At 39.4% G+C, this 27,379-nt stretch overlaps 2 protein-coding genes and 1 long non-coding RNA gene across 3 annotated transcripts; 2 read left to right on the top strand and 1 right to left on the bottom strand.

The window, feature by feature from the left end:
- Nucleotides 1-2,344: 2,344 nt before the first annotated feature.
- Nucleotides 2,345-4,219, bottom strand: LOC110699815. Its single transcript, XM_021877329.1, has 3 exons — nt 3,686-4,219; nt 3,240-3,594; nt 2,345-3,150 (listed from the first exon to the last, which is right to left on the bottom strand). Exons 1-3 carry the CDS (start codon nt 4,217-4,219, stop codon nt 2,345-2,347), a joined length of 1,695 nt encoding a protein of 564 aa, XP_021733021.1.
- Nucleotides 4,220-19,715: 15,496 nt separating this feature from the next.
- On the top strand, nt 19,716-23,171 carry LOC110699660. Its single transcript, XR_002506960.1, has 2 exons — nt 19,716-20,290; nt 22,401-23,171. It is a non-coding gene; the product is annotated as an uncharacterized LOC110699660 (long non-coding RNA).
- A 624-nt stretch (nt 23,172-23,795) lies between these two features.
- LOC110699814 (putative disease resistance protein RGA4) lies at nt 23,796-26,852 on the top strand. The gene is made up of 3 exons (XM_021877328.1): nt 23,796-24,413; nt 24,501-24,627; nt 24,796-26,852. The coding sequence occupies exons 1-3, from the start codon at nt 23,796-23,798 to the stop codon at nt 26,850-26,852; spliced, it is 2,802 nt and encodes a 933-aa protein (XP_021733020.1).
- Nucleotides 26,853-27,379: the final 527 nt, after the last annotated feature.

The raw sequence follows: 27,379 nt of genomic DNA, 5'->3' as shown, positions 1-27,379 counted from the left end.
TGAGCTAATGTAGCCGAAATCTTCAATTCCTTGTACAAGTATAATTCTGGTGCATGAAATTCAGTGAATGAACCAACTTAGCCAAAAACCTTAGCTGCAGAAACTAGGGCTGAACAAAATTATCCGAAAAACAGAAAACCTGAACCGTAATTGAACTGAAAATTAGGGTACCCGTTCCGATAACCATAACGATTCGGGTACCTGATCCAATAAGTTTGTTATCGGGTACGGTTATTGGGTATCATTTTAAAATTAACGGTTACCCGATCCGATCTGATAAGCAATTTTTTCATTTTCTTCCAACTTAAATCTATTTATCCAAATCCTAAACTCTTAATTTACTTCATAATCACTTCATAATTTAAATGGTTAGTAATATTATTAGTAATTTGGTCATGATTACGTGGTATTATTGTTAATTAGTGTTGAATGATATCATAATAACTAGATTATAAAGTCTAAATTTTCATTATTGGATAGCATATTGGGTACCCGATAACCGATCCGAAAATCCGGGTATCCGAAGTTCGGGTACCCGAACTTATCGGTTCGGTTAATGGATATCATATTTAGTGTTATTGGTTATCGGGTATCCGAACCGATAGTGTTAACGGTACGGGTATCCGACCCATGCTCACCCCTACCAGAAACCCATTGAATGTTTACGTAATGACCAATTCCTATTTTTCTCTTTTTCAAGACTTTGCAACGAATTATATCAAACGAAAAGGTTGGAAGTAGTCAACTATATAACTCAAATTAAAGCACAATTGCACAAATGCTATAGTTTATCCATAATGATAATCATTCATTTGACATAATACTAAAAATTCAGCTGAAAGAACTAAAACCCAAGAATAATATAATACCATTATATCAAGCAAAAACACACAAATAACATGACAAAGAATTGAAAATGAACACAAAGTACGTTAACAAAGCAAAGATCATCTCAGCTTTACCCGATTTACTTTGAATTATAATCCCAACTTTTGATTATTGTATAATAATCCCAACTTTCACCTGTGTTTTCTTCTAACAATCCCAAACCGGTCAACAAAAGTCTAACAACTTAATATTTAATGTCAATTGATTTTATTTTTTATTTTGGGATATTATCAATGGTACCCCCCAGGTTTTGACTTTTATCAATGGTACACATCATTAAACTTTCATTATCAGTGGTACCCCAACTTTTACCTAAATTACTACAGTAAGCATGACGTTAAACAAACGTTAATGAAAGCGTTTTAAAGGTTAGGTTAGCTGAAAATACTTCATTGCCCCTCTCATCTAATTTCCCTCCAATCTTCCCTTCCAATTTTCCCTCCTTTTTTTTTTTTTTTTCTGAAATTTGCCTACTTATACACCCTTCCTGTTTCCCCTTTAATTACATTCACGCCTTTTTTTCTTCTTTTGATTCCATATCTTCACCTTGTGGAAAATCAATGGCATCATCTGGCAGGGCTTCATCTGGTAGGGCTTCATCTGGCAGGGCTTCATCTTCAACTAGTGTATATGGAAGAGGTGATTGGTTCAAAGGCATGAATTGCAACTGTGAACCTCCAAGATCTGCAGACATTAGGTTTTCTAACTCTACAGCCAATCCTGGAAGGCCTTATTATAAATGCAGGTTATGTGAATTCTTCATGTGGGTGACTGAAGATCAAATTGTAAGGGGGAGGCAAGGTTCCATGGCTGAAGCATCGTCTGTACAAGCATTAAGGGCTGAATTTGCAGAGTTTATGCACAAGACGGATGAATTTGCTGATTTTGTGTATTTGGTTGTGAAATTGGTTGTGGTGATGTATTTGGTGTTGCTGGTTGTTGTCCTGAAATAGTTGCCTTGAAGTTTTAGGTTTGAAATAGATTAACTAAGTTGTAGTTGGTGTTCTACTTTGAAATAAATGGCAGTGGTGTATTTAGTTGCCTTGAAGTTGTAGGTTTGAAATAGATGAACTAAGTTGTAGTTGGTGTTTTAGTTTGAAATAAATGACAGTGGTGTATTTTGGCATACTCTTGCAACTTTTTTCACTAAGTTGCACTCTTATTTTTATGAGCAAAATTTTTAGCAATTATGTACTGATAATTAAGCAATGTTGCATTACCATACAAAAAAAACATTATTTCATACTAAAACTTGTACATATCACTAAGTAATGTTGCACTAAGTAATGTTGCATTACCATACAAAAAAACAGAGCATCTACCACTGCCAATTTAGTACTAAGTTCAGCAATGAAATAAAACAAGTTCAGAAGTACTTATGAAACTAGTTCAAAAACCTACATAAGTTTGTCAAGAGTGAATCAAAAACTACAGAACAACTGATGCAGCTATGATATCAAGTTTGTGACAAGTTTTGTGGTTGGCTTGCCAACTGTGATTGTGACAAGTTTTGTGGTTGGCTTGCCAACTGTGATTGTGACAAGTTTTGTGGTTGGCTTGCCAACTGTGATAAGGAGAGCTCTGTTGCAGTTGCTGCAGCTTTGGACTGAGCTCTAGTTTGCCTTGCAGCATTTGATTGATCCCTCACTCTTGGGTTTTTAACAACCATGGCCTTAACTGACTGAAGCTCCTTTCCAGTCAAACCCCCTTTGCAATTTCTTGCATTGTGCCCCAAGTTCCCACAGTTGCTGCATTTAATTGTTCTAGACCTCTTCCCTGGTTGGTCTTCACCCTCTTCTCTCTTCCTGTTTCTACTTGGCCTACCAACACTTCTCTTCATCTTTGGTGGATGAATGTGAGGGTGGTTAGCATCAGCAGGTGGCCACTGACTTGAATCAGGAACAGGGTTTATAACATATTTGTAAATTTGCTTGTATGTTCTTGCAGTATACCAAGAGCTTACATAATTATGAGGATCAACCTTAGCATGGAGCATTGCCCTCACTGCATGTTTGCAGGGGATACCAGAAAGTTGCCAAGCTCCACATGAGCAAATTTTGGAGTTTAGACTTAGAGGAAACTGGGACTTCCCCTCATGTATCTCATACTCTCCTGGACTTGACTGAAAAGCTCTGCAGGTGGAGGTAGCTTTGCTAATTTCTCTGACCATCTTTGCAATCTTGGGGCATAAATCATTATCCTCCCATTCTTGTGCTCTCTCATGCCTTGAAGCAATCCTGACCATACAGACTCTTCTAATACCTTTCAATTATGCCAAATACAAGTATTAGTACACTAAATCAGGTGATCTTGTATGAGGAGTAATAATTTGCAAAATGTAGAAGTATTACCTTCAAGGAGAGTTAAGACAGGTCTGCACCTGTCAACACCTAATGTGGAGTTAAAACTCTCAACAAAGTTAGAGGTGTTTGAGTCATTACAAACATTTGGATCAAAAGCATGTTTGCTCCATTTTGACTGATCACCTAACTCAGCAAACCAAGTCATAACATCCTCTCCTCCTTCCTTTTTCAACTTCTCCATTGCTTTTCTAAATGTGAACTTATTTGTTGCATTGCATGCCCTCCAGAACAAAGTATACATCAGAGGACCTGGGAATGCTTTTTTGTAGTTTCTGCTTAAATGCCTGCAGCAATACCTTCTTTTTGCAGAAGGCCATACTTGTTTCAGGGCAATATCAACTCCCTGGGTTTTTAAGCCACAAAATTGATAAGTTTAATTACTAATCAGTTATGTCAGTAGAAAAGATAAATGAGGGAAGGTAAGAAAGTTATACCTTTTGTCTGTCAGATATAATAGTCCAATGTTCTCTGCTTGACTGCTTGACTATGTTGTGAAGATGCCAGAAGAAATAAGCCCAAGTTTCTTTGTCTTCAGATCTCACTATGGCATATGCTAAGGGATATATTTCATTGTTGGCATCTACTGCAACTGCAGACAGCAGAATACCACCATAATTGCCCTTCAAATGTGCCCCATCAACCCCAATCAAAGGCCTGCAACCTCCAAGAAAACCCTTCCACTGTCCAGCAAAACTTATGAAAATACTTGTGAAGAGATTGACCCTAGGAATGCTTTCACTCAGTTCCCAAGCTACAAATGCCATTGACTCAGGGCTAGTGAAGCATATCATGTCAGCATACTGTGGCATAAGTGAGTAAGACTCATCATGACCCCCAAACAGTTTCTCAATTACAAACCTCTTCAGCCTGTACAATGAAGCTTGTTTCATATATATCCCAAACCTCTGAAACAGGAGTTCATTCAATGCCTTGCCTGGAATGTCTGGATCAGCCCTAATATCTTCCATCACCTTAGGAGCATCTGATAGGCCGTCGTCGAGCCTACCAAAGATAATAATTCCTATCTTGGTCTCACTAACAATAGTAAGGGTAAGAAAGGGTCGAACCCAAGAGAGGCGTTGAATCAACCACCGAGTACTACCGTTTAAATAAGCTAAACGAATTCTAAATTGGGTTGGTTTTGAGTAACTTCTTCTAACACAATTCAACTAAGCTAAGAGGAGGTTAACAATATTTAGAGGAATCTAGGGCTTGGGTTATACCACTAAACTTCATCACAAATCACAATTAGCATGCAACAATCAAGGTAAATTAATGGGATAAATTAGGGGAGGTCATCTAAAGCACCCAACTACTCTCTCAAGCTAGAGGGATTACTTGAATCATGAATACAACCTACTCTCATGGTTACATAGCATAAAACAAGTGTTAAAGCATAATCATGATGACATAAACATTCCCTTGACCGGTAATCCCTATTCTCATGGCATTTCGGGTCAATCAAGCATAAGGGAGCTAACTCAAGTTCATCTCTCGATCCTTCGTTGAGAAAGCTTGGATAAATAGTTCTAGCAATGGCCATATACAAGAACTAAGCAATTAAACCACTTAAGCTCAACTAATTAACATCCCACAACAACCAAATTAGCACATGCAACAAGTGATTAGTGACTACATTGAGGGTTTTGCCCAAACCCTAGAATTTAGACTACTCACAATCCATAGGGGTTAAAGCAATTAAATATTTCAAGCAATTCATGAACAAATTCAAACTAAGGATTAAGCTAATTAACAATCCAAAACATGCAAGAACTAGCAAATAATCAACAACAAAGTAAAGAGAAGTAGAAAAGATGAGTAAGAAATGGTTACTATGAAGCTTTAAGGTGAGCAACAATGGTGGATTTGTCTTCTACAATGATTGAATTTGAATAATTCCAAGCTAATAATTGAGAACTAACTAATGATTTGAGGATTTAATGTTCTAAGACTACAAACTAAGAGAAAAGCTCTGAAAAACTGCCTTTTTTTACAAATGAGCTCTCAAGGGGTATTTATATGACCCCAGAATAAAAAGGACGGAGAAAACAAGGAAGAAGTTCGACTGCAGGTCTGCACGGACGTGCCAGATTTGGCATGGACGTGCAAGGCTAAGCACGGCCGTGCCAAGTTTGGCACGGACGTGCAGAGGGGGCAGAATTGAGGCAGAACGTACTGCTAAGAGTCGAGCAGTTCCGCACGGACGTGCAGATATTGGCACGGACGTGCAGCTACATCTGCACGGACGTGCTTAATTTGGCACGTCCGTGCAGATCTTGGCAGAATGTTCTGAGTTTCTGGAGCACCCTGCACGGACGTGCAAAGTCTGGCACGGCCGTGCACCCTCTTCTGCACGGACGTGCCAGATTAAGCACGACCGTGCAGGCCTTGGCAGCTTGCTGAAGCCTTCTGGAACCTCTTGCACGGACGTGCAAGGTCTGGCACGGCCGTGCAGGGTCTTTTAAGCCCCTTTTTTTTCATCTTTTCTTCTATAATGCTCCTTTCCTTGGCTTCTTTCATCCATCTTCTTGCTTCTAACCTCGGCTTTGTATCCATGGGCTCCATTTGGTCGTTCTTTTGAACCTAAAATCTCAACAAAAACACCAACAACCCGTGAAGCATAGGATACACAAAAATTGCATAATAATAGAGTAAAAATGAACCAAAACGCAATTTTTATCAAGTAAACAAGGTTCAAAACACCCTAAAATCGTATCAAATAGCAAGTTATCAAATCCCCCCAAGCTAAGCTTTTGCTCGTCCTCGAGCAAAACAAAAATGTCAAACCAAAGGAGGAAAACAAATTGCTAATCATCAATCCAAGGATAGGCAACAAGGGGAAGCATACATAAACAAATCCGCATGGTGACAACCATCATCACTTTTAGCACAAGTGAGAAGCAATTTAAACCTCTAAGTCGCCTTAGAGGACGAGTTTTTATCTCGTGAAGGTTTCCAATGAGTTTGCCCCACAACTCACGCAGTCCACAACACAACGCCAAAAATCGCACAAGTTCAATTTTTCGCCCAAGTCAACTCATCGGGATATGAGACACAAGCAAGACAAGTGAACAACTTTCAAGAATTACCAATCATACAAATGTACACATGAGTTGGGGGTAGAGAGGAGAACTAAACAAGGTTGCACTAGGATACTTCCTTTGGCCTTTTACTAGTTCATTAGAGCACACCTAGATATTCCAAAGTTGTAACAAGCCCTCTTTCGGTTATAAAATCTCAAAATGCTAGTCCACCTCCCAAAATGCACACCCAAGGCCCCTTAACTACACTCTAACTCGGGAATTTCATAAGAAATAACAATGCAAACAAGGTGTGGGAGGCATCCACGAGTTGACCTCTAAAGAAGAGAATTTTTTTTTTTAGAAGTTTTGGGGTAGTTTTTGTTCTCCCCTTTTTTTATGCTCTTTTTTTTTTTTTTTTTTCAATTTTCAATGCCCTCGCCTCTTTTAACTGTGAGCGGCTCTTTCTTTATTCGAAACATGTGGCTTATTATGCCACTTATTACACATAATACAAGTATAAGCAATTCCCTAATAGAGTTTCATTTCGGGGAGGAAAGGAGGCACATTAAGGGCACAAGGGACCGCAATTTGATTCAAACATATCCTACTTTGGGCAAATTAAACAATATCCTATGCTAGACGTGCAATTGAGCATTCATCGACTTTCATTTCATATACACTAATGCAACCAGGATTAATAGACCTCTAAATGACCCCAACTCTTGCATGCACCCTTCTAAAAGAACTTTTACTCATCACTCAAGAGTCAAGCAAGAAAAACATATTAGCGTCGTCATTTGAGTTTCATCCTTGGGCAATTTTTTTTTTCATTTTTCAATATTTTTTCGTTTTTTCGATTTTTTTTTTTTTTTGAGTAAGAAATGAAAAATTACAGCATTAGGCTAGCTAAACTAAGCATAAAAATAATAATAAAAAAAACTATACATCTAAATGAAAAGATAGGAGAGGTATTCACAAGATAAGAAATTTGGATTTAGGGTATTGGATTTCAAAGGGAGCAAATTTGGATTTAAAGGATTTGGATGTTAGGGAAGAAGAGAATGGGAAAAACCAACATGCAAACTCAATCATGGAAACACGAAAACACAACACGAACCAATGACACATGAGAGAACACTCCCCCCCAAGCTATCATAAACATTGTCCCCAATGTTAAAGCAATGCAAGCACAAAGAGAAGGGGAGGAAGAAACTAACGCATTGGTTCGGGCCCCCTTGGGAGCTTGAGCCCCCTGGGTAGAGATGCCGGTACATAGTGCGGAAATCGCCCAACTCCGATCTGAGACCTTCGAAACTTGTTCTCATGTTGTCAAAAGAAGACCTCATATCTTCGTTTGATCTCCTTAAGGTCTCGAATTCGGTGGTAATGCGGGCAAAATTCGCATTCATGTTGGCTACCTGCTGCTCAAAAGAGATGTATGGGTTATTTTCACCCACACCTTGATCTTGGTAACCCTCTTGGTCCCTTTGTTGGAACTCGTGTTGTTGATGAAATTGTTGTTGCTGAAATTGTTGATGATGTTGATGTTGTTGAAATTGTTGATGATGTTGTTGCTGTTGTTGTTGTTGGAATTGCTCCTCACCGCCTTGGGGTTGGTCATCTTCTCCACCTGGAATCCATTCAAAATCCGGCTCAAAGACCCAATTCTCGGGGTTGTAAATAACCGTGGCTTCCGGATTTGGCAAAGTTGCATAGGGGCGCCTACTTACCATCCACGTGTAGGTCCTACCCTCTTCATCTTCCTCCAACCAATGCATAGCCTTGAGGGAGCGGATGTCAAGTGTCGTTGGCCCGGGAATGATTTCCAAATCTGCAAAATTAAGATCGAGAAAAGCAGCAATAATAGTGATCATCCCCCCAATTGTTATCACTCCACTCCCCGAGGATACATCATCTAGGTGGTCTACAAGCCAAGCCCCTAAGTTCAACCTCTCGTCACCCTCACTCAAGTGCCAAAGAAAAAGCAACTCACGGTTAGAAACTACACCCGAACTATCTCCCCTAGCAAAAATAGTATTAGCTATTAGGCGTTGGGATAGTCTAAAGGCGGGGTGTACTATGGCCGTGGCCTTGTCGGTCCTAGGATCTCTAGTAAATAGGCCGGTGATTTTTCTCCAAAAAGATCCCGAGTTATGCTTTCGGGAAGGCTTATCCTTAGGTCCGAATTTGCCATCCGTTGGCCACCCAAATGCTTGGTTCACTTGTTCTATGGTCATCTTGTGATGGGTGTTCATCAATTGGAAGGTCAGGTAACGGGGGTTGTTGCGGTTATCTCGGTGGACATATAGTGAGGAGAAGAATTCTAAGGTAAGTCGTTTATAGGTGTTAGCATGCATTTCTAACCAATTTGGGACACCGGTTTGAAAAAAAAGTTGCCTCACATCATTCTCTACACCTAAGGCTTCGGCTACCTCATGGTTGTAAAATTTCGTTGGCCGGATTCTTCTCCTACTAATTCTTAGGTAGTTGTCCATGAAATCCGAATTATTAAAAACAATACCTAGGGTGTCCACTTGTGGTGGTTCGACGGTTGATGGTGGTGGAGGGTTTCTAAGCCTAGCGGATGAGGTGTTTCTTGGTTGGTTTCTTCTTGAAATGATCAAATTTTTTTTTAGAACACTTCAAGCAAGCACAACACCTAATGAACAAGTATTTGAACACACAAGGCTCTAAGTCTTCCACCTAACCAACACACAACAAGAACAAGCCTGAAAATTGAAAATTACCAACAATGATCTTATCAATTCAAACAATCAAACACCAAAATTGTCAATGTGCACAATTTACCAACAACAAATCAACAATCCAACACCAAAAGCATCCATTCTCACACAAACCTATCACCAACCAAAATTTCAATGCTCTCAAATCACGCAAAAAACTTTTTTTATTTTTTATTTTTTTTATACTACTAAACTATCAACAATCACAATTACTTAACAAAATGTCAACAATTTCAACTATTACTACTCATAAAATCAACCAACAAGCATTTAAATTACAAAGGAAGAACTTGAGATTAGAAAGATTATACCAAGAATATCGTGGGTGTAGAACCCGCAAATGAACCTTTCTAGCACTCCTTGTTGTTGATTGATGACCCTTGTTCACCCAATTTGCTTAAAGAAACAAAATTCAAGAAACCCCCAAATCAATTTTGAAAGTTAGGGTTTGAGAAAATTTTGGTACTTTGGGGCTTTGATGCTGAAAAGGGGTAGTAATTTGTAAAGAATGTTGAAAGAGGAGTGAAATTTGTAGTTTAAAGTTGGGATTTAAGTGAAAAATGGAGTTTGAAGGGTGAGAAATAGGAAGTGTGGAGTTTGAAGGAGTAGTATGAAGTATGGAGTATGGAGGTTGAAGGAGAATTAGAGTATGAAAGAGGAGTGAGAATTGTGAGTATGGGGGGGGGGTCTTTGCTATTATAAATTTTTTTTATTTTATTTTTATTATTATTATTATTTTTTTTTATCAAGAAACCGTCATAATGCTGCAGGCTGAATCTGCACGGACGTGCAGATTTTGGCAGAATGGCAATCTGTTCTGTCTTCGACTGCACGGACGTGCCGATTTTTGGCACGGACGTGCTTATTTTGGCACGGACGTGCGAACCTTCAGATTTCACTAGTCAGGTTCTGCCTTCGTCTGCACGGACGTGCGATGTTCTGCACGTCCGTGCAGACCTGATGGTGCACGATTTCTTCTTCTTTCCCCCCCTTTTTTTTTTTTTTTTTTTTTTTTTTTTTGAGAAACTTACAAAACAAAAAAAATATATATAAGTAAAAGAAAAAAAAGGGATAGTAATAATAAAAATAAAACAAATGAAAAAAAAAATAATTGAGGGGGAGTGAGGAACTCGGGTTGCCTCCCGGTAGCGCTTCTTTAACGTCACTAGCTTGACGACATTGCGGGATCAAATGTTAGTGAGGAATATCGAACTCATCAAGGTGAACAACTTCTGCCTCTTCATTCACAAAACCATCAAAGTACGCTTTTAGCCTTTGGCCATTTACTTTGAACGGTTCACCATTCTCTTTGGCAATTTCGATTGCACCATATGGGAACACCTTCTTAACGGTAAAAGGTCCACTCCATATTGATTTTAGCTTACCCGGAAACAACTTCAACCGGGAATTGAATAGTAGGACCTTGTCACCTTCCTTCAATTCTCTTTTGTTGATATGCTTGTCATGCCAAGCCTTGGTCTTTTCCTTGTAGATCCGTGCATTCTCATATGCATCGAATCTTAGCTCTTCCAAGGCATGGAGGTCAAGTAACCTCTTTTCACCGGCACTTTGAAGGTCAAAGTTCAACGTCTTAATAGCCCAATGAGCACGATGCTCAAGTTCTACCGGTAAATGGCATGATTTCCCATATACTAGCTTGTAAGGGGTGGTGCCAATGGGAGTCTTGAATGCGGTGCGGTAGGCCCATAGAGCATCATCTAGCTTCGTAGACCAACCCTTTCTAGACCTATCCACCGTCTTCTCTAAGATGACTTTTATCTCCCGGTTTGAAATTTCGGCTTGACCACTTGTTTGAGGGTGGTAAGCCAATGACACCTTGTGCCTCACACCGTACTTCTGAAGAAGAGCTTGGAAGGACCGCTTTGCAAAATGCGAACCTCCATCACTAATGACGGCACGTGGCACCCCAAACCTCGGAAAAATGACCTTCTTGAAGAGTTTGACCACCACCTTAGCATCATTAGTAGGAGATGCAACCGCTTCTACCCACTTTGACACGTAATCGACGGCCACAAGAATGAATTTATTCCCAAAAGAGGTTGGGAAAGGCCCCATAAAATCTATGCCGCGTACATCAAAAATCTCCAACTCAAGAATGTTGTTCAATGGCATTTCACTTCTTCTTGAAATATTGCCGGTTCTTTGACACCGGTCACAAGCTTTCACTACACCCCACACATCTTTGAACATGGAAGGCCAATAGAAACCACATTGTAAAATCTTTGCCAAAGTTTTGTTAGCACTCATATGTCCTCCACAAGGTGATGAGTGACACATTGTGATAACACTTTCAATTTCATCATCCGGGACACACCTTCTAAAAAGGCCATCAACACCTTGTTTAAAGAGCAAGGGGTCGTCCCAAAAGTGTTGGCGAACATCATGAAGGAACTTCCTTTTTTGTTGATAGGTGAGGTCGGGAGGAAGAATAGAGCAAGACAAGTAGTTTGCAATGTCCGCAAACCATGGTGCTGGTACTTGAAGGATAGCAAATAGCCGATCATCCGGAAATGAATCATCAATTGGCAAGTTATCAAGATCACCTACAAAGATAGGCAACCGTGAAAGATGATCGGCCACAACATTTTCGGCACCCTTCTTGTCTCTAATCTCAATATCATAATCTTGCAAGAGCAAGACCCACCATATCAATCTTGGCTTAGGTTCCTTATTAGACAAGAGGTACTTCAAGGCCGCATGGTCGGTGAAAACTATGACCTTAGAGCCCAACAAGTAGGACCTAAACTTCTCAATTGCATGAACAATGGCTAGAAACTCCTTTTCCGTGGTTGTGTAATTCCTTTGTGCCTCATCCAATGTTTTGCTAGTATAATAGATATCATGGAGCTTCTTGTCCTTCCTTTGTCCAAGAACAGACCCAACGGCGAAATCCGAAGCATCACACATAAGCTCGAAAGGAAGTTCCCAATTAGGGGGTTGAATTATAGGAGCCGAAATCAAGGCCTCCTTCAACCTATCAATTGCTAGCAAACAATCATTAGTAAACACAAAAGGGGCATCTTTTACCAACAATTGAGTGAGCGGCTTTGCGATTTTTGAAAAATCCTTTATGAACCGGCGGTAAAAACCCGCATGTCCAAGAAAGCTCCTTATCCCCTTCACATTTGTAGGGGGTGGGAGGCGCTCAATTACTTCAATCTTGGCACGATCTACCTCAATGCCCCTACTAGAAATCACATGAGCAAGAACAATTCCCTCCTCTACCATGAAATGACATTTCTCCCAATTCAAAACTAAGTTCACCTCTTGACATCTTTTTAACACTTTAATCAAGTTTGAAAGACAAGTGTCAAAAGATGAACCAAAAACAGAAAAGTCATCCATGAATACCTCAATTGATGATTCAAGCATGTCGGAAAAAATAGACATCATACACCTTTGGAATGTGGAAGGTGCATTACAAAGCCCAAATGGCATTCTTCGATATGCGAAGGTGCCAAAAGGACATGTGAATGTAGTCTTTTCTTGGTCCTTGGGGTGGATTGGAATTTGAAAGAATCCCGAGTATCCATCCAAGAAGCAATAATGACTATGTGATGCTAGTCTTTCCAATATTTGATCAATGAAGGGGAGTGGGAAGTGGTCTTTCCGGGTGGATTTATTCAATTTTCGATAGTCAATGCACATCCTCCACCCGGTGACCGACCTCGTAGAAATGGTCTCACCCTTATCATTTTTGATGATGGTCATGCCTCCCTTTTTAGGCACAACTTGAACCGGGCTAACCCACTTACTATCGGAGATAGGGTAGATTATGCCCGCCTCAAGAAGTTTTAAAACTTCCTTTTTTACCACTTCCTTCATATTGGGATTGAGCCTTCTTTGGTTCTCAATCGAGGAAGCATGATCATCATCAAGTAGAATTTTATGCATGCATATGGTGGGACTTATCCCCTTAATGTCATCAATTTTGTACCCAATGACATCTCTATACTTCCTTAAAACAACTAGGAGTTTCTCAAGAGAGGTGTCATCGAGCTTAGCATTGACAATAACGGGATAATTCTCACTATCATCAAGAAAAGCATATTTAAGTAGAGGGGGAAGGGGTTTAAGTTCAACCTTAGGAGGAGGCGTAGTCCTCTCCTCTTTTGCCTCCACGTTAAGCACTTCAAATTTTATCACCTCGTGGACCAAAGGTTGGTTGAGCAAGAGATCGTACCCCTTTGCTTCTTCACCCTCCTCAACTAAGCTTCCCGTTAAGGTAGCTTGTAAAGGATCTCTTTCATACAATCTTTCTCGGAACTCTTCTAAGTCCCTCTCCAATGTGTCAATTCTATGAACTTCATCAATCAATGGCTTTTTTAAAGTTTGTGAGAATGAAAATGAAATTTTCTCATCTCCCACATTCAAAGTCAATCTTCCTTCCTTCATATCAATCACCACTCCCGCGGTGTTCAAAAATGGTCTCCCCAAAATGAGGGGTACTCTTGAATCTTCTTCCATCTCCATTACTACAAAATCACATGGCACAAATACTCTTCCAACTTGAACCGGCACATCTTCAAGAATCCCCAAAGGTAGCCTAATCGTGCGGTCGGCTAGTTGTAAGGACATTCTTGTTGGTTTCAAGTCTCCAACTTTCAAGGTCTTTGCAATAGAATAGGGCATCAAGCTCACACTTGCCCCAAGATCACATAAAGCATCCATAGCTTCCAAATCTCTAATCTTCACCGGTATTGCATAGCTACCGGGGTCACCAAGCTTTTGGGGAAGCTTGTTTTGAATGATTGCACTCACCTCCTTAGGAAGGGAGATGGTTGCACTCTCTTCAAGCCTACTCTTGTTGGATAGAATATCCTTCAAAAATTTTGCATAGGTAGGCATTTGTGACATAGCATGAAGAAAGGGGATGTTCACTTGAAGTCCTCTCATGACTTCAAGAAATTTTGAAAACTTCTCATTCAACTTCTTCTCTACAATTCTATGAGGAAACGGAATGGGGGGCTTATATACTCTCATAGGGGGCTTTTCTATTCTTTCTTCATCTCCCTCGTCTTTCTTTGTGGCTCCCTCATCACTCTTTTGCTCTTTTCTCTCAACTTCAACTACTTCATTTTCAAAATCATCCTCACTTCTCACCACAACTCCCTCATCTTTCTTTTGTGGCTCCTCTTCACTCATAACCGGGCCCTCATAACCCCTTCCCGATCTCAAAGTGATAGCCTTAGCTTGCTCCTTTGGGTTCACTACCGTTGAGCTTGGAAAGTGACCACTAGGATTGGAGGATGAACTTCCAACTTGTTGTGCAATTTGAGCCAATTGGCCTTCCATTATCTTATTATGTGCTTGGAGTTGTTGGATGTTTGCATTCATCTCCGCATTGTTCCTTATTTGTTGAGTCATGAAAGTTTCAAGAACGGACTCAAGGCTAGTCTTTTGAGGAGGTGGAGGAGGAGGAGCGGGTTGGTTATATTGGGATCTTTGGTGGTTTTGATCCCTTTGGTTGGGATGGCGGTATGGAGCTTGTTGGTTTTGTGATCGAGGTTGGTTGTAGTGGTTTTGAGGTTGGGTTTGATTTTGGTTGTAGTTATTTTGTGGGGGGTTGTATTGCTTCCATCCCGTGTTATGTTGGGGCTTCCAACTTTGATTGTGGGATTGGGAGTATTGTTCATTCCTTTGCCCAATTGCCGCCGCTTGCTCTTGATTCGTTGAGTTGCAATAAGAGGACAAGTGATCATTTCCTCCACAAGTCTCACAAGACATGACTTGCGACGAAGAGCTTGAGGGTGTGAGGGTGGCTTGATCTAGCTTGTGAGCTAGCATATCAAACTTTGATGCAATAAGATCTATTGCACTAAGATCATGAATTCCGCCCTTCTTTGTTTGAGGTTGCCTTCTATCACCTCCATATGCATAATGCTTGGCCACTTCTTCAATCATCTTGTATGCATCGTCCACCGACAGCTTTTTGAGGCTACCACCGGCCCCGGAGTCAAGGTTGGCCCTTGAAATAGGAGTAAGACCGTCATAGAAGCTTTGTACAATGATCCATGATGTAAAACCATGGTGGGGGCATTTCCTTGTGTAATCTTTGAAACGCTCCCAAGCTTCACTCAATGTTTCATCAATGTCTTGATTGAAATTGGTGATCTTTCTTCTTAGTTCGGCGGTCTTTTCCAGAGGACAATACTTTCCAAGAAAGGCTCTAGTGACTTCGTCCCATGTACTCAATGATCCCTCTTCAACCGTTCTCAACCAATGTTTTGCTTTATCACGGAGGGAGAATTGAAACATGTGCATACGGATGAACTCTTCCGAAATGTTGTTTTGCTTGATGGTTGTACACAACTCAAGAAAGTTGTCCAAATGAGCAAAAGGACACTCATGAGGACTACCTCCGAATTGATCGCTTTGAATCATACGGATGAGTTGAGGTGAAAGTTCAAAGTTGTTTGCATTTGTGGTGGGAAGACGTATGCCACTCCGAAGTTGGAATGTGTTGGGGTGGTCATAGTCTCTTAACAATGGTTGAGGAGTATTCTCTCCCATGTTATCTTCTTCGTTAGTTCCAAAAACCTCTTCCAGATCGGAATCCGAATATACAATGGAAAACTCGGGTGTGCCTTGCAAGAGTCTCCTCACGTTTCTCAAAGTCCTATTTAGCTCTGGATCAACGGGAATAAGCGGTGATTGCTTACTCTTTCGTGTCATGCAAAGTCAAACAAAGCTAAGAAAAACGTTAGCAATGACTATCGCAAGTTAAACACACATAAACAAAAATTAAGGTAAGAAAACTACTATACATATACACACATCTAGTCTCATTCAACAATAATACATTCAATGTGACTTTGCCTCCCCGGCAACGGCGCCAAAATTTGATAGGCCTTCGTCGAGCCTACCAAAGATACTAATTCCTATATTGGTCTCACTAACAATAGTAAGGGTAAGAAAGGGTCGAACCCAAGAGAGGCGTTGAATCAACCACCGAGTACTACCGTTTAAATAAGCTAAACGAATTCTAAATTGGGTTGGTTTTGAGTAACTTCTTCTAACACAATTCAACTAAGCTAAGAGGAGGTTAACAATATTCAGAAGAATCTAGGGCTTGGGTTATACCACTCAACGTCATCACAAATCACAATTAGCATGCAACAATCAAGGTAAATTAATGGGATAAATTAGGGGAGGTCATCTAAAGCACCCAACTACTCTCTCAAGCTAGAGGGATTACTTGAATCATGAATACAACCTACTCTCGTGGTTACATAGCATAAAACAAGTGTTAAAGCATAATCATGATGACATAAACATTCCCTTGACCGGTAATCCCTATTCTCATGGCATTTCGGGTCAATCAAGCATAAGGGAGCTAACTCAAGTTCATCTCTCGATCCTTCGTTGAGAAAGCTTGGATAAATAGTTTTAGCAATGGCCATATACAAGAACTAAGCAATTAAACCACTTAAGCTCAACTAATTAACATCCCACAACAACCAAATTAGCACATGCAACAAGTGATTAGTGACTACATTGAGGGTTTTGCCCAAACCCTAGAATTTAGACTACTCACAATCCATGGGGGTTAAAGCAATTAAAGATTTCAAGCAATTCATGAACAAATTCAAACTAAGGATTAAGCTAATTAACAATCCAAAACATGCAAGAACTAGCAAATAATCAACAACAAAGTAAAGAGAAGTAGAAAAGATGAGTAAGAAATGGTTACTATGAAGCTTCAAGGTGAGCAACAATGGTGGATTTGTCTTCTACAATGATTGAATTTGAATAATTCCAAGCTAATAATTGAGAACTAACTAATGATTTGAGGATTTAATGTTCTAAGACTACAAACTAAGAGAAAAGCTCTGAAAAACTGCCTTTTTTTACAAATGAGCTCTCAAAGGGTATTTATATGACCCCAAAATAAAAAGGACGGAGAAAACAAGGAAGAAGTTCGACTGCAGGTCTGCACGGACGTGCCAGATTTGGCATGGACGTGCAAGGCTAAGCACGGCCGTGCCAAGTTTGGCACGGACGTGCAGAGGGGGCAGAATTGAGGCAGAACGTACTGCTAAGAGTCGAGCAATTCCGCACGGACGTGCAGATATTGGCACGGACGTGCAGCTACATCTGCACGGACTTGCTTAATTTGGCACGTCCGTGCAGATCTTGGCAGAATGTTCTGAGTTTCTGGAGCACCCTGCACGGACGTGCAAAGTCTGGCACGGCCGTGCACCCTCTTCTGCACGGACGTGCCAGATTAAGCACGACCGTGCAGGCCTTGGCAGCTTGCTGAAGCCTTCTGGAACCTCTTGCACGGACGTGCAAGGTCTGGCACGGCCGTGCAGGGTCTTCTAAGCCCCTTTTTTTCATCTTTTCTTCTATAATGCTCCTTTCCTTGGCTTCTTTCATCCATCTTCTTGCTTCTAACCTCGGCCTTGTATCCATGGGCTCCATTTGGTCGTTCTTTTGAACCTAAAATCTCAACAAAAACACCAACAACCCGTGAAGCATAGGATACACAAAAATTGCATAATAATAGAGTAAAAATGAACCAAAACGCAATTTTTATCAAGTAAACAAGGTTCAAAACACCCTAAAATCGTATCAAATAGCAAGTTATCAGCATCCCACTTAACAGTACAAATACTGTTGTAGGTTTTCGAACCCCTACAATTATAAACATCTAGCCAAATTTTCTTTATTGCCCATGTCTTCCCATCAACTAACCTACTAGGATGTAATCTCCACTCACAACACTCTGCATAGCATGTCACAGTGTATCTCATGTTGTCTGCAGCAACAACATGTAAAGCAAAACCTTCCTGCACTGCATAATCTTTCAACACTTCCTTTAAATGAGCCTTGTCTATGAAAATCATCCAAGGTCTAAGTTTAATCTTCCCAAATTTCACCTCTTCCTACATTTCACCATGACCATAAAGCTGCTGAAAGTAGTCATCATCATCATCATCATCTATGAAACCAGACCATAAACCCTGCTCCCAGTTGTCTTCTATTTGGGGAACCTGTCCTAAATCAACCAACTCATCTTCTGGTACTTCACCAGAAGGTAGTACTTCACCATCAGAATCCTCATCATAATCCTCCTGATAATCCCCATCATCATCCTCATCATAATCCCCAACATCACTGCCATCATCACTGCCATCATCACCCCCATCATCCCCCCCATCCTCATCACAGTCCCTATTAAAGTTGACTCTCCTCCTAACATTTGATTCACTGCTTTTCTCACCCTCACTTGCCTTAGCACTAACTCTAACCTTAGTACCAGTCCAAACTCCCTTCCTTCTTTGTGTAGTCTTAGGCATTTTTCTAGAAAAAAGCATGGGGTTAGTGGTTGGATTTGGACCTCTAGTGTTTGGACTAGATGAAGAAATGGCACAGGTTTTCTTGGTAGTAGTTTGTGCTGGTGAAAACCTAGGGCTTCTTCTAACAGGTAGTGTCTTAAACACTGTGTGTGGTGACATGGGAGCTGGGGGTAACTTCTCACCAGCAGAAGAACAAGTTGTACCACCAGAAGGACCCTTACCCTTACCCTTGCCCTTTGTTGTACCACCAGAAGGACCCTTAGTCTTCTCCATGTACTTCTCAAACTCCTTCCTACCCTTAGTGTACTCTTTTGCAGACTGCTTAGCACTATTCAGTTCAAACTCCTCATATACATCATTGAAGGTAGCATCTGGGTCATAGTTTATAATCCTACTGTCAAGGTCTTCTAATGAGGGGTTGACAACAGAGTCAGAATTTGTTGCTTGATGAGTTAATTGAGGATTTGTTGAAACAGGAGTTGATTCAGGGTTTGTTGATTGGTATGTTAGTCTCAATCTCCTCCTAGGTTGGAGCTTGATCCTAGAAGGTTGTGTAAGTGAAGCAGAATGGGTTAAAGCTTGGTCAATATGATGGGCAGCTTGGACATTGATAGGTGGTGGTACAATTTCAAGTGGTGGTTCATTAACAGGAGGTGGTTCAAGTACAGCTTGGTTGATTTGTTCCTCAGTTATTTTTTCCCCCTAAACTCAGACACTAAATCATTCATGAAATCAGAATTTTCATCAGTCCCAACCAAAATGTCAAAAATATCAGCTTCAGGGAAAGTCCTAAACATACTAATCAAACCACCATCATCCTTAATAGGCACATGCTTTCCTCTATATGCATAAGCAAATCTAGGGTTCAATATAACTACTCCCTTTTTCTGTAACCTATCTTCAAATTCTATGATCAAATCCATGAGATTGTACATATCTGGATCAACTTCAATGTTAATACTATGAGACTTATACTTAAATCTGAACACAACCTTGTCACTCATTCTGCAAAATCATACAAAACTAATTTAACTACATCACACCAAAACATCACAACAAGAATATCAACCAAAGTTCAACATTTACACTGTACCATGCAAATTCATTGACAATCTCATCGAATTAAGAGCATAATCCAGCAAAAAATACAAAATTTAGCACACAAATATGATCATATGGAAATCGAGATAAATTAAGAGCAAAATCCAACAACAAACTACATAAGTATACATATATTCATGTAAACCTAACAATTTAAACATAACAATTTAAACTAACAGAATCAAAAATTCAAGAAAGCACTAACCTTTAATTATCAAAAATCCACACAATGTTGCTGAAATTCCACGAATTTTGCGTCAAACCAGAAGAAGAATGGCGTCAAGGGTTTAGGGAAGCAGCAGTAGAACAGGGGAAAGAGGAAGAAGATGAGTGATCGTTTATTTTTTTTTTTTGTACTTAATGCTGTTGGTTGGGCTTGGAGGGAGGAGTAATGAATGGGGGGGGGCATTTTAGTCAACCAAAGTCAGACCCAAAACGCTTTCATTAACGTTTGTTTAACGTCATGCTTACTGTAGTAATTTAGGTAAAAGTTTAGGGGTACCACTGATAATGAAAGTTTAATGATGTGTACCATTGATAAAAGTCAAAACCTGGGGGATACCATTGATAATATCCCTTTTATTTTTTTGCAATTTTGCATGCATGGTTTGGTTTGGTAGCCTAGCACGGTGTCTGTGTGACATCCTCCTGCAATCTTGCACCATCTCTGCAAACCTACAAATTTACCCCAATTTCTCAAATCTCAAAGAAAAAACCTGAATTCGTACTACACAATAAACACAAGCTAAATTTTCAGTAATACCCCCCAATTTTACTCTGCTTCTTACCCATTTTCACTCTCAGAACTGCAATTTTGCTCTTACAGGACTCAATTACTGCAACTTCTGGTATATTTATTTATCCACCTTCTTTCTCTTCTACCCTTTTAATTCATCATAATCCCCTTTTCTTCAACTTTTGGGGTTTTTTTTTTTGTTGATATTTTTGATTAATTTGGTTCTGAAATGGTTTATTTCTTCAATTGTTAGTGGGTTTTTTCGATGCATATTGAATGAGTAAATTCAAATGAAATTAGTTAACTATCATATTTTACTGTGCCTTTTGTATTTATCTTTTTATATACTTTATGGCTTTATGCATTGTGAGTAGCTCACAAATATTCATTGTCTTTTGTACGCTTATGTTTTAGGGATTCAAGGGTTTATATTTTTCTGTGTAAAATGTGATTAAATTAAGGAATTTGTTGGTCAATTGCACTTCTTTAAGGTTTTAATAATTGTTAGGGTTTGAAATTTATGTATGAGAGGAAGTGCTGACTGACTGCTGAGAGTTTGGGATGTATGAGAGCAGGTGCTGATTGCTGAGGGTTTATCAATGTGATGGAGTAAATACACTTGAGTCCTACACCGAGTTGAAAAAGAAAGGGGCGGTGTTTTGGGTTGTGTTCTTGTGTATGCTGGTGATTTTGAAATTTGGTGGGTTGTATGTTTCGGCCTTTTGGGTTTTGTTGATGCAGTAATAAAGATGAGGTTTGCTGGGTTATTAGCAAAGTATGGGGAAAACTTGTCATCATTTTGTGTGTTAAGTCCTTAAACTAACTTGATTTTGCTTTGCCCTGTATAGCAAGGGTTGATTTACTTTCATTAGTAGTTAAATCGTGATTAATATTGCTTTGGATTATTGAAATGGTGTATTCTCGAATACAATACAAGTAGTTGTTTGTTTATTTGTCTGTCTAAGTCTTTCGAGTGAATTGAATGTTGTCTATCGGTCTATTTGTTTATTTCATCTTTTGTTGCTTGGCTTCTTGCGATATTTGCTTTTAATTGCAGCTAGTTTGTTGGTCTTTGGCCTTTGTCCATAGTAGTTTTATTGAGTGGAAGTCTTGATTGCTGATCATATGAGAGTGTACTATTAAGATTGCAGATTGGATTTTCTAAACTAATGTATCAGAATATTCACTATGATTTTAAATGGGGCCTTGTAAACTGTGTTGTTCAGGTTGTATCTATTGCCTTTAATACTTTGTGCTGAAGGTACTGATGTTTTTCTTCAGAAATTATTATGAAGTGTATCATCCAGCTTCATCTGGCAGACATGTTTTGAGATTTTATGCGCTAATTTCTTGCTTGGCTTGATGTATTAGTTTTCAGTTACTAGGTGCACTAATGCGAGTATTGGCAACAATCACCTTGCTTCTTTTCCTAACCTCCAAAGAAAAATAGAATACTGCATAAATTTTCAAAAACACGAACCTAAAAAGTTTGGACAACATAAGTAGATGATCTCTGATTCTTTGGTGGTTTAAATAATAATTTTTTAAAAAAATAGGTAAGTGATCATTAATATGCCATAATATTTTCAGATTAATGATTGCAAAATTACAATAATTTAGTAGTTTATGATACTCATACATGGTGGTATACTTTGAAGAAGTTTAGCTGTTTTCTGGTTGAAGGTATAAGATTTGTTTTGTGCAATTAGGCCCAAATATTTTAAGTGTCATTGCATGCTTGTGTGGCTATATACTTAGAGTTGGAGTCGTGTAAATATGTACTGTTCTATGTGCTGTATGATATTTTATGCTTGGTGGTGCGTTCTTGGTTTTGTATAATAATGGTTTGACAAATCAAGTTTGAGGGTAAATTTATTATAACCCGAAAGGAAGCATCATCATTTGTTGCACTTTGATATGATTAATTCTCTCATTTGAATATAATTTCTTGAAAAATGAAAACAACGCACAAGAGTTGTTTGGCCTGTGTGAGATGTACGCTATCACTCTATTCCATTGCTTTTTGTTTGATCCTTAGTTTTTGGTGGCCGAAGCTTTCTTTTGCATATTCCTTCCTTTGAGGCATCTATAGTGCCTAAATTTTCTATTTAAATGATTAATTCCGTTTTCTAAATTTCTTTATTTTGTTGAATCTTATATTCTTTGTCTTTTGTATATCTGTAGAGTTTAATAGTAAATCTGATAGGAGTATTTCAATGCAGCTTCTTTTTCCTTCCACTTTCTTCAATGGCCCTCCATAAGATGAAGATATTCAATTCTGTTGCCAGCAAGATTGTGTGCACCGTGAAATCTTCTCAACACTTCAGCAAACGTGGATTCTGTAGCTTCTACGGTGAGTCAACAGAGGCCAAGAACGTGAATGTCTTCATGAAACAGGGCCCACAGAAATCCATGGAGTCGTGGGAAGAAGATGGATCGCTTCGATTTTGGTTTGATGTTCCAGGAGTCCCAAAAGAGAAAGTGAAGCTGGAGGTTGTAGGGAATACATTGTCTTTTGAAGCTGAAGCAGTGGAGATTCCATGCGATGAGGGAATTCGGGCTTACTACTCTTCCATTGAGCTGAACCCAATATTTTACAATCTAGCCAAAGTCCAGGTAGAACTACTACATGGAGTTCTCTACATCAACATTCCTATCCATTCCTCTCCCTAAATTTTATCGTGCCCCGAGTTTGTGAAATGGTAGCCTATCTTCTATGCATTGTAGTACTTGAAATGTAAATACACAACAAATTTTTATCCGCAATCAGAGTTAAAACTGAAAATTCTGTCTCATAGACCCTGTTAGAACCCCAAAATTTTATGCTCCTCTTCTAAAACGTTTCTGTGGCATGTTCTTTGTATTACGAAATATTAGTTCAGCTCTCCATTGCTGGACTGTTCTTGTACGTACACTGATTAAGGGAAATCTTTCAGTCTGCAGTAACCTGATTTGGAAGCTGATGCTGAAAATGGGAAGAATTTTTGAAATCAGAGTGAAAACTGTTTCATACATCAACAAATTATTTTGTATATGATGTTTAACCTGAACCTGTTTCCAAATGCAGTGCCATTTTAATTTATGTTTCCTGCATAAGGTGATGGTTTTTAAGCTTTCAATATTATGATTAGTATTGTAGTTTTATCTGACCAAGAAGCATATATGGCTTGTATAATATTTTGTATGTTACATTACTGTCAATTTTGTGTAACATGGATATATGAACATGTGCAACTAAAGAACATGCCAAGAGTCGTTCCATAGCGAAACACACAAACATGTTCGTGGAACCATGGAAATACTATTATATTCATCCCTCTAACTTGCTTTGAAATGGTCTTCACCACACAGATGTGTCTTTACTTTGTGGAACCATGGAAATTCTATTATATTTATTCGAGCCTTTCTTTGAAATATTCTTTATTCTTCACTAACAATACAAATGGACAGAGAAGAGAAACTTCGTGGAAGAAGGATATTAATTTTCAATTATCGGAGTCTTACTCGTATTGTTGAAGTATTGTTGAGGGAGTCATATTGCAGCAGCATTGGTATTACGTTCAGTCAACCAGATTCTTAAGCAATTGGCATCTTAACCAAGTTCTTCTGACACAAAAATGGACATCGGCACAATTCTGTCTGCTGCTCAAACACTCTTTGCAGCGCTGGATTGCTCAGAATTGAAAGACATATGCTCAATTTTTGGCTACAAATCCCAACTTAATGACCTCCAAAACACCGTCCACACCATTAAAACTGTGCTCAGCAAGGCAGAGGCCAAGCAGGAGCTCCTTGATGAAGAGCAGCACTATGTTGAGGAACTCAAGGATGCAGTTTATGAAGCAGATGATCTGCTTGATGAATTCATCACTCTTATCGAGCAGAAGAAGATCACAGACAATGACAAGAAGGTACGTCTCTTCACTTTTTTCAAGAAGGTTGGTGTTGCTCATAAGGTGTCTAGAGGGGTTAAGAAGATCAAGCAGAAGTTGGATGCTGCAGTTTACAACAATCAGTTTAGATTTCAGATCGATCATGAGCCTATCAGGAAGAGAAGGCCTGAGACTTGCTCTTATGTGTATGCAGTTGATATAATAGGAAGAGAGGACGATTTGGACATTGTAAAGATGTTGCTGGATTCCAATGTCCAACAAGAACTTTCTTTTATTACTATTGTAGGGATCGGAGGATTGGGAAAAACTGCTCTGGCTCAACTTGTGTATAATGATGAAAGAGTCAGAAAAGCATTTAAATCACGGTTGTGGACTTGAGTTGCTGATCAAGATCATAAACAATTGGATATAGAGGGGATTCTTGGTAAGATTCTAGCTTCAGCTACTGGCCTGAAGAATGAAGGCTCCACCCCAGAATCAGTACAGAACCAGCTCCGAGAACTACTAGCAAGCAATAAATATTTGCTTGTGTTAGATGATGTTTGGACTGAGCACTGTGATCAATGACGTACTCTGGTGCGATATCTGATTGGAGGACAAAGTGGTAGTAGGATTGTGGTGACTACACGTTCGAAAGAGACAGCAAGAATTATAGGAGATGGTCCAATGTATGAATTGTAAGGGTTGTCAAAGGTAAATTCATGGAAGTTTTTTCAAAATGCAGCTTTTGGATCAGAAAAATTAAATCACTCAGAGGACTTGGTCAAGATTGGACAAGAGATTGTTGAGAGATGTGCTCGAAACCCTCTCGCTATAAGAGTGGTAGGAAGTTTTCTGTTTGGCCAAGACGAGAGCAAGTGGCAATCATTTCTGGATATTGGATTAGCCAACTTCAGAGAGAGTCATGATGACATTACTCCTATACTGTTGCTGAGTTACCATCATCTTGAGTCTCCAATAAAGTGCTGCTTTAGTTATTCTGCATTGTTTCCCAAAGATTTTGAGATAGGGAAAGAGATGTTGATAAGCCTTTGGATGGCACAGGGCTATATTGTGCCGTTTGATAAAGGCCAAAGTATCGAGGATGCCGGTGAGGAATATTTTTCAATTTTGTTGCGGAGATGTTTTTTCCAAGACGTTAAAAAGAATGAAGATGGTGAGATCAACTCATGTAAGATACATGATCTGATGCATGACATTGCTCAAAAAGTCACACAGGGGGAGATTTCTGCAAAAACAGTCAGCATTGATGATTTGGATAAAAAAGTTCGCCATTTATCTTTTGATAGAAGTTCATTTGCAAATTACTCTTTCATTAACACCCATATTCGCTCCTTTCTTAATGTTGACGACAATTTTCAATTTGTCAACATGGAGCAGTTGCTACCAGCGAAGGCTTTAGTAGCAAGTTGCAAGTGCTTAAGGGCATTGGACCTGTCTGGGTTAAATATCAAAAGCTTGCCAAGCTCGATGGGTAATTTGTTGCACTTAAGGTATCTAGACCTCTCATTTAATGGAAAACTGGACGAGCTCCCTAAGTCAATTACAAAACTGTACACCCTACAAACCCTAAAACTAAGGGAATGTTTTTTACTCGAAGAGTTTCCAAAACACTTGAGTAGATTAGTTAATCTTAGGATCTTAGATACATGGGGTTGCTACAGCCTGACTTTCATGCCTCGGGGCATGGGTAAGCTGACTTACCTTCACACGCTAAGTAAGTTTATAGTGGGTGGTGTAGGGAGTGGTTCAAGCTGGGAGCAATGGTGTGACGGGATGGAAGACCTGAAGGCTCTTGACAACCTGAAAAATGATCTTGAAATTCATATCAAGTGGCCCCTAAAAGGTACTAATGCTGTCAAGCAAGAAGGTTCTGGTAGAAGTGTAGTAAATGTATTGAGGAATAAGAAACACGTCAAGCACATTAGATTTAATTTTATACATGAGGAGGCTAATGGAAGAGTAGTAATTGATGAGGAAGCAAGATTGCGATTGATGGAAGAGCTGCAGCCACATTCGAAGCTCAAGGGGTTAGAAATGTTGGGATACCATGGTGTGAAACTGCCTGATTGGGCAATTGATAATAACATGGTAAAATCTCTCCCATATCTTGTAAAGCTTCATCTTGAAGATTGCAAGGACTTGGAGCAAGTGCCACGCTTAGGCAAATTGCAAAATCTGAAGGTGCTCTCACTTTTATCAGTAGACAATGTGGCCTGGCTAAACTCACTGCCAGTTGAGGCTTTTCAGTGCCTATCTGAGATGCGCATTAAATATGATAAAGTGGTGGAGAGTTTGGCTGAACTTGGGGTGGTTCTCCATAGCTGCTCATCTTCCTTGCGATCCTTGATCATTCATGATTGCCACAAACTAAAGACTTTGTATGGAGGGTTGGAGCATCTCACTGCACTGGAGAAGCTACGGATATCTGCAAGTCATAACCTGAGGCTATCAGAAGTTACACAGAATAGTACTGGCACACCGTGGCCATCCCTTCATCAGAGCCTTCGTTACTTGCACTTGTGGGACATGCCGCAGCTCATAAATCTGCCCAATTCTATGCAGTACTTAACTGCCCTCCATACCCTTGAAATTTCAACGTGCAAACAACTGGAATCATTGCCCTTGTGGATTTCACAACTCACCTCTCTCAAGCAACTTCGGATTTCAGGGTGCTCAGCTAGCCTGGAGAGAAGATGCCAAAGTATCCCAATAGGAAAGGACTGGCCCAACATTAAACATATCCCTACCATTGTAGTTCGAAAAGCACTAGACAGTTAATTATTAGCCACCTGTAATGACTGTGTCGAGTGGAAGGGAGGAAGGGAACATTCTTTTCATTTCATGTAAAGTTACCAAGTAACGATTAGATTAACATACACACTCTTGTAGTTATTGGTAATTCATCTGTTGCTTCTGTCCTACCATTGTTATTGTCTTATTTTCTGTTTTCAAAGTATTACTTGATACGAACAACAAAAGTACAAATCAGTGGTAATATTGAACTCTGTCTCATAAATCTGTTTCCTGATGCAGTCCATGTTGATTTTATGTATACTAGGTGTTGGCAAAAGCAAGCAATACAATTTATTGTTAGAAACTATGAGATTTCTCATTGAGTCACAGTGGATATACTGGAAGTACCTGCACTTGTATCTTTGAGACTTTTTTTTTTGGCCGAAACTCAAAAGGAAAACAATAGTCCATATTGACCTTTTGCTAAAAATCAGGCACAAATTGAAATTAGATAAATATTTTTTTGTGAAATGTAAAATTGTATGAATTGAATAATAATTGATATATTGTAA

The sequence above is a fragment of the Chenopodium quinoa genome, unplaced genomic scaffold (genome assembly GCF_001683475.1).
Source record: "Chenopodium quinoa cultivar QQ74 unplaced genomic scaffold, ASM168347v1, whole genome shotgun sequence".
NCBI lineage: Eukaryota > Viridiplantae > Streptophyta > Magnoliopsida > Caryophyllales > Amaranthaceae > Chenopodium > Chenopodium quinoa.
This window is presented reverse-complemented; position numbering and strand designations above follow the sequence as displayed.

Excerpts from the sequence above, each read along its gene's own strand:
- LOC110699815 (XM_021877329.1), bottom strand. The coding sequence starts at position 4,219 with ATGGAAGATATTAGGGCTGATCCAGACATTCCAGGCAAGGCATTGAAT. Across the intron at positions 3,595-3,685 it reads TTATATCTGACAGACAAAAG|GGAGTTGATATTGCCCTGAA; the intron begins GTATAACTTTCT and ends TTAAAAACCCAG. Across the intron at positions 3,151-3,239 it reads TGTCTTAACTCTCCTTGAAG|GTATTAGAAGAGTCTGTATG; the intron begins GTAATACTTCTA and ends CATAATTGAAAG.
- LOC110699814 (XM_021877328.1), top strand. The coding sequence starts at position 23,796 with ATGGACATCGGCACAATTCTGTCTGCTGCTCAAACACTCTTTGCAGCG. Across the intron at positions 24,414-24,500 it reads TTGTGTATAATGATGAAAGA|ATTCTAGCTTCAGCTACTGG; the intron begins GTCAGAAAAGCA and ends ATTCTTGGTAAG. Across the intron at positions 24,628-24,795 it reads TGATGTTTGGACTGAGCACT|CTTTTGGATCAGAAAAATTA; the intron begins GTGATCAATGAC and ends TTCAAAATGCAG.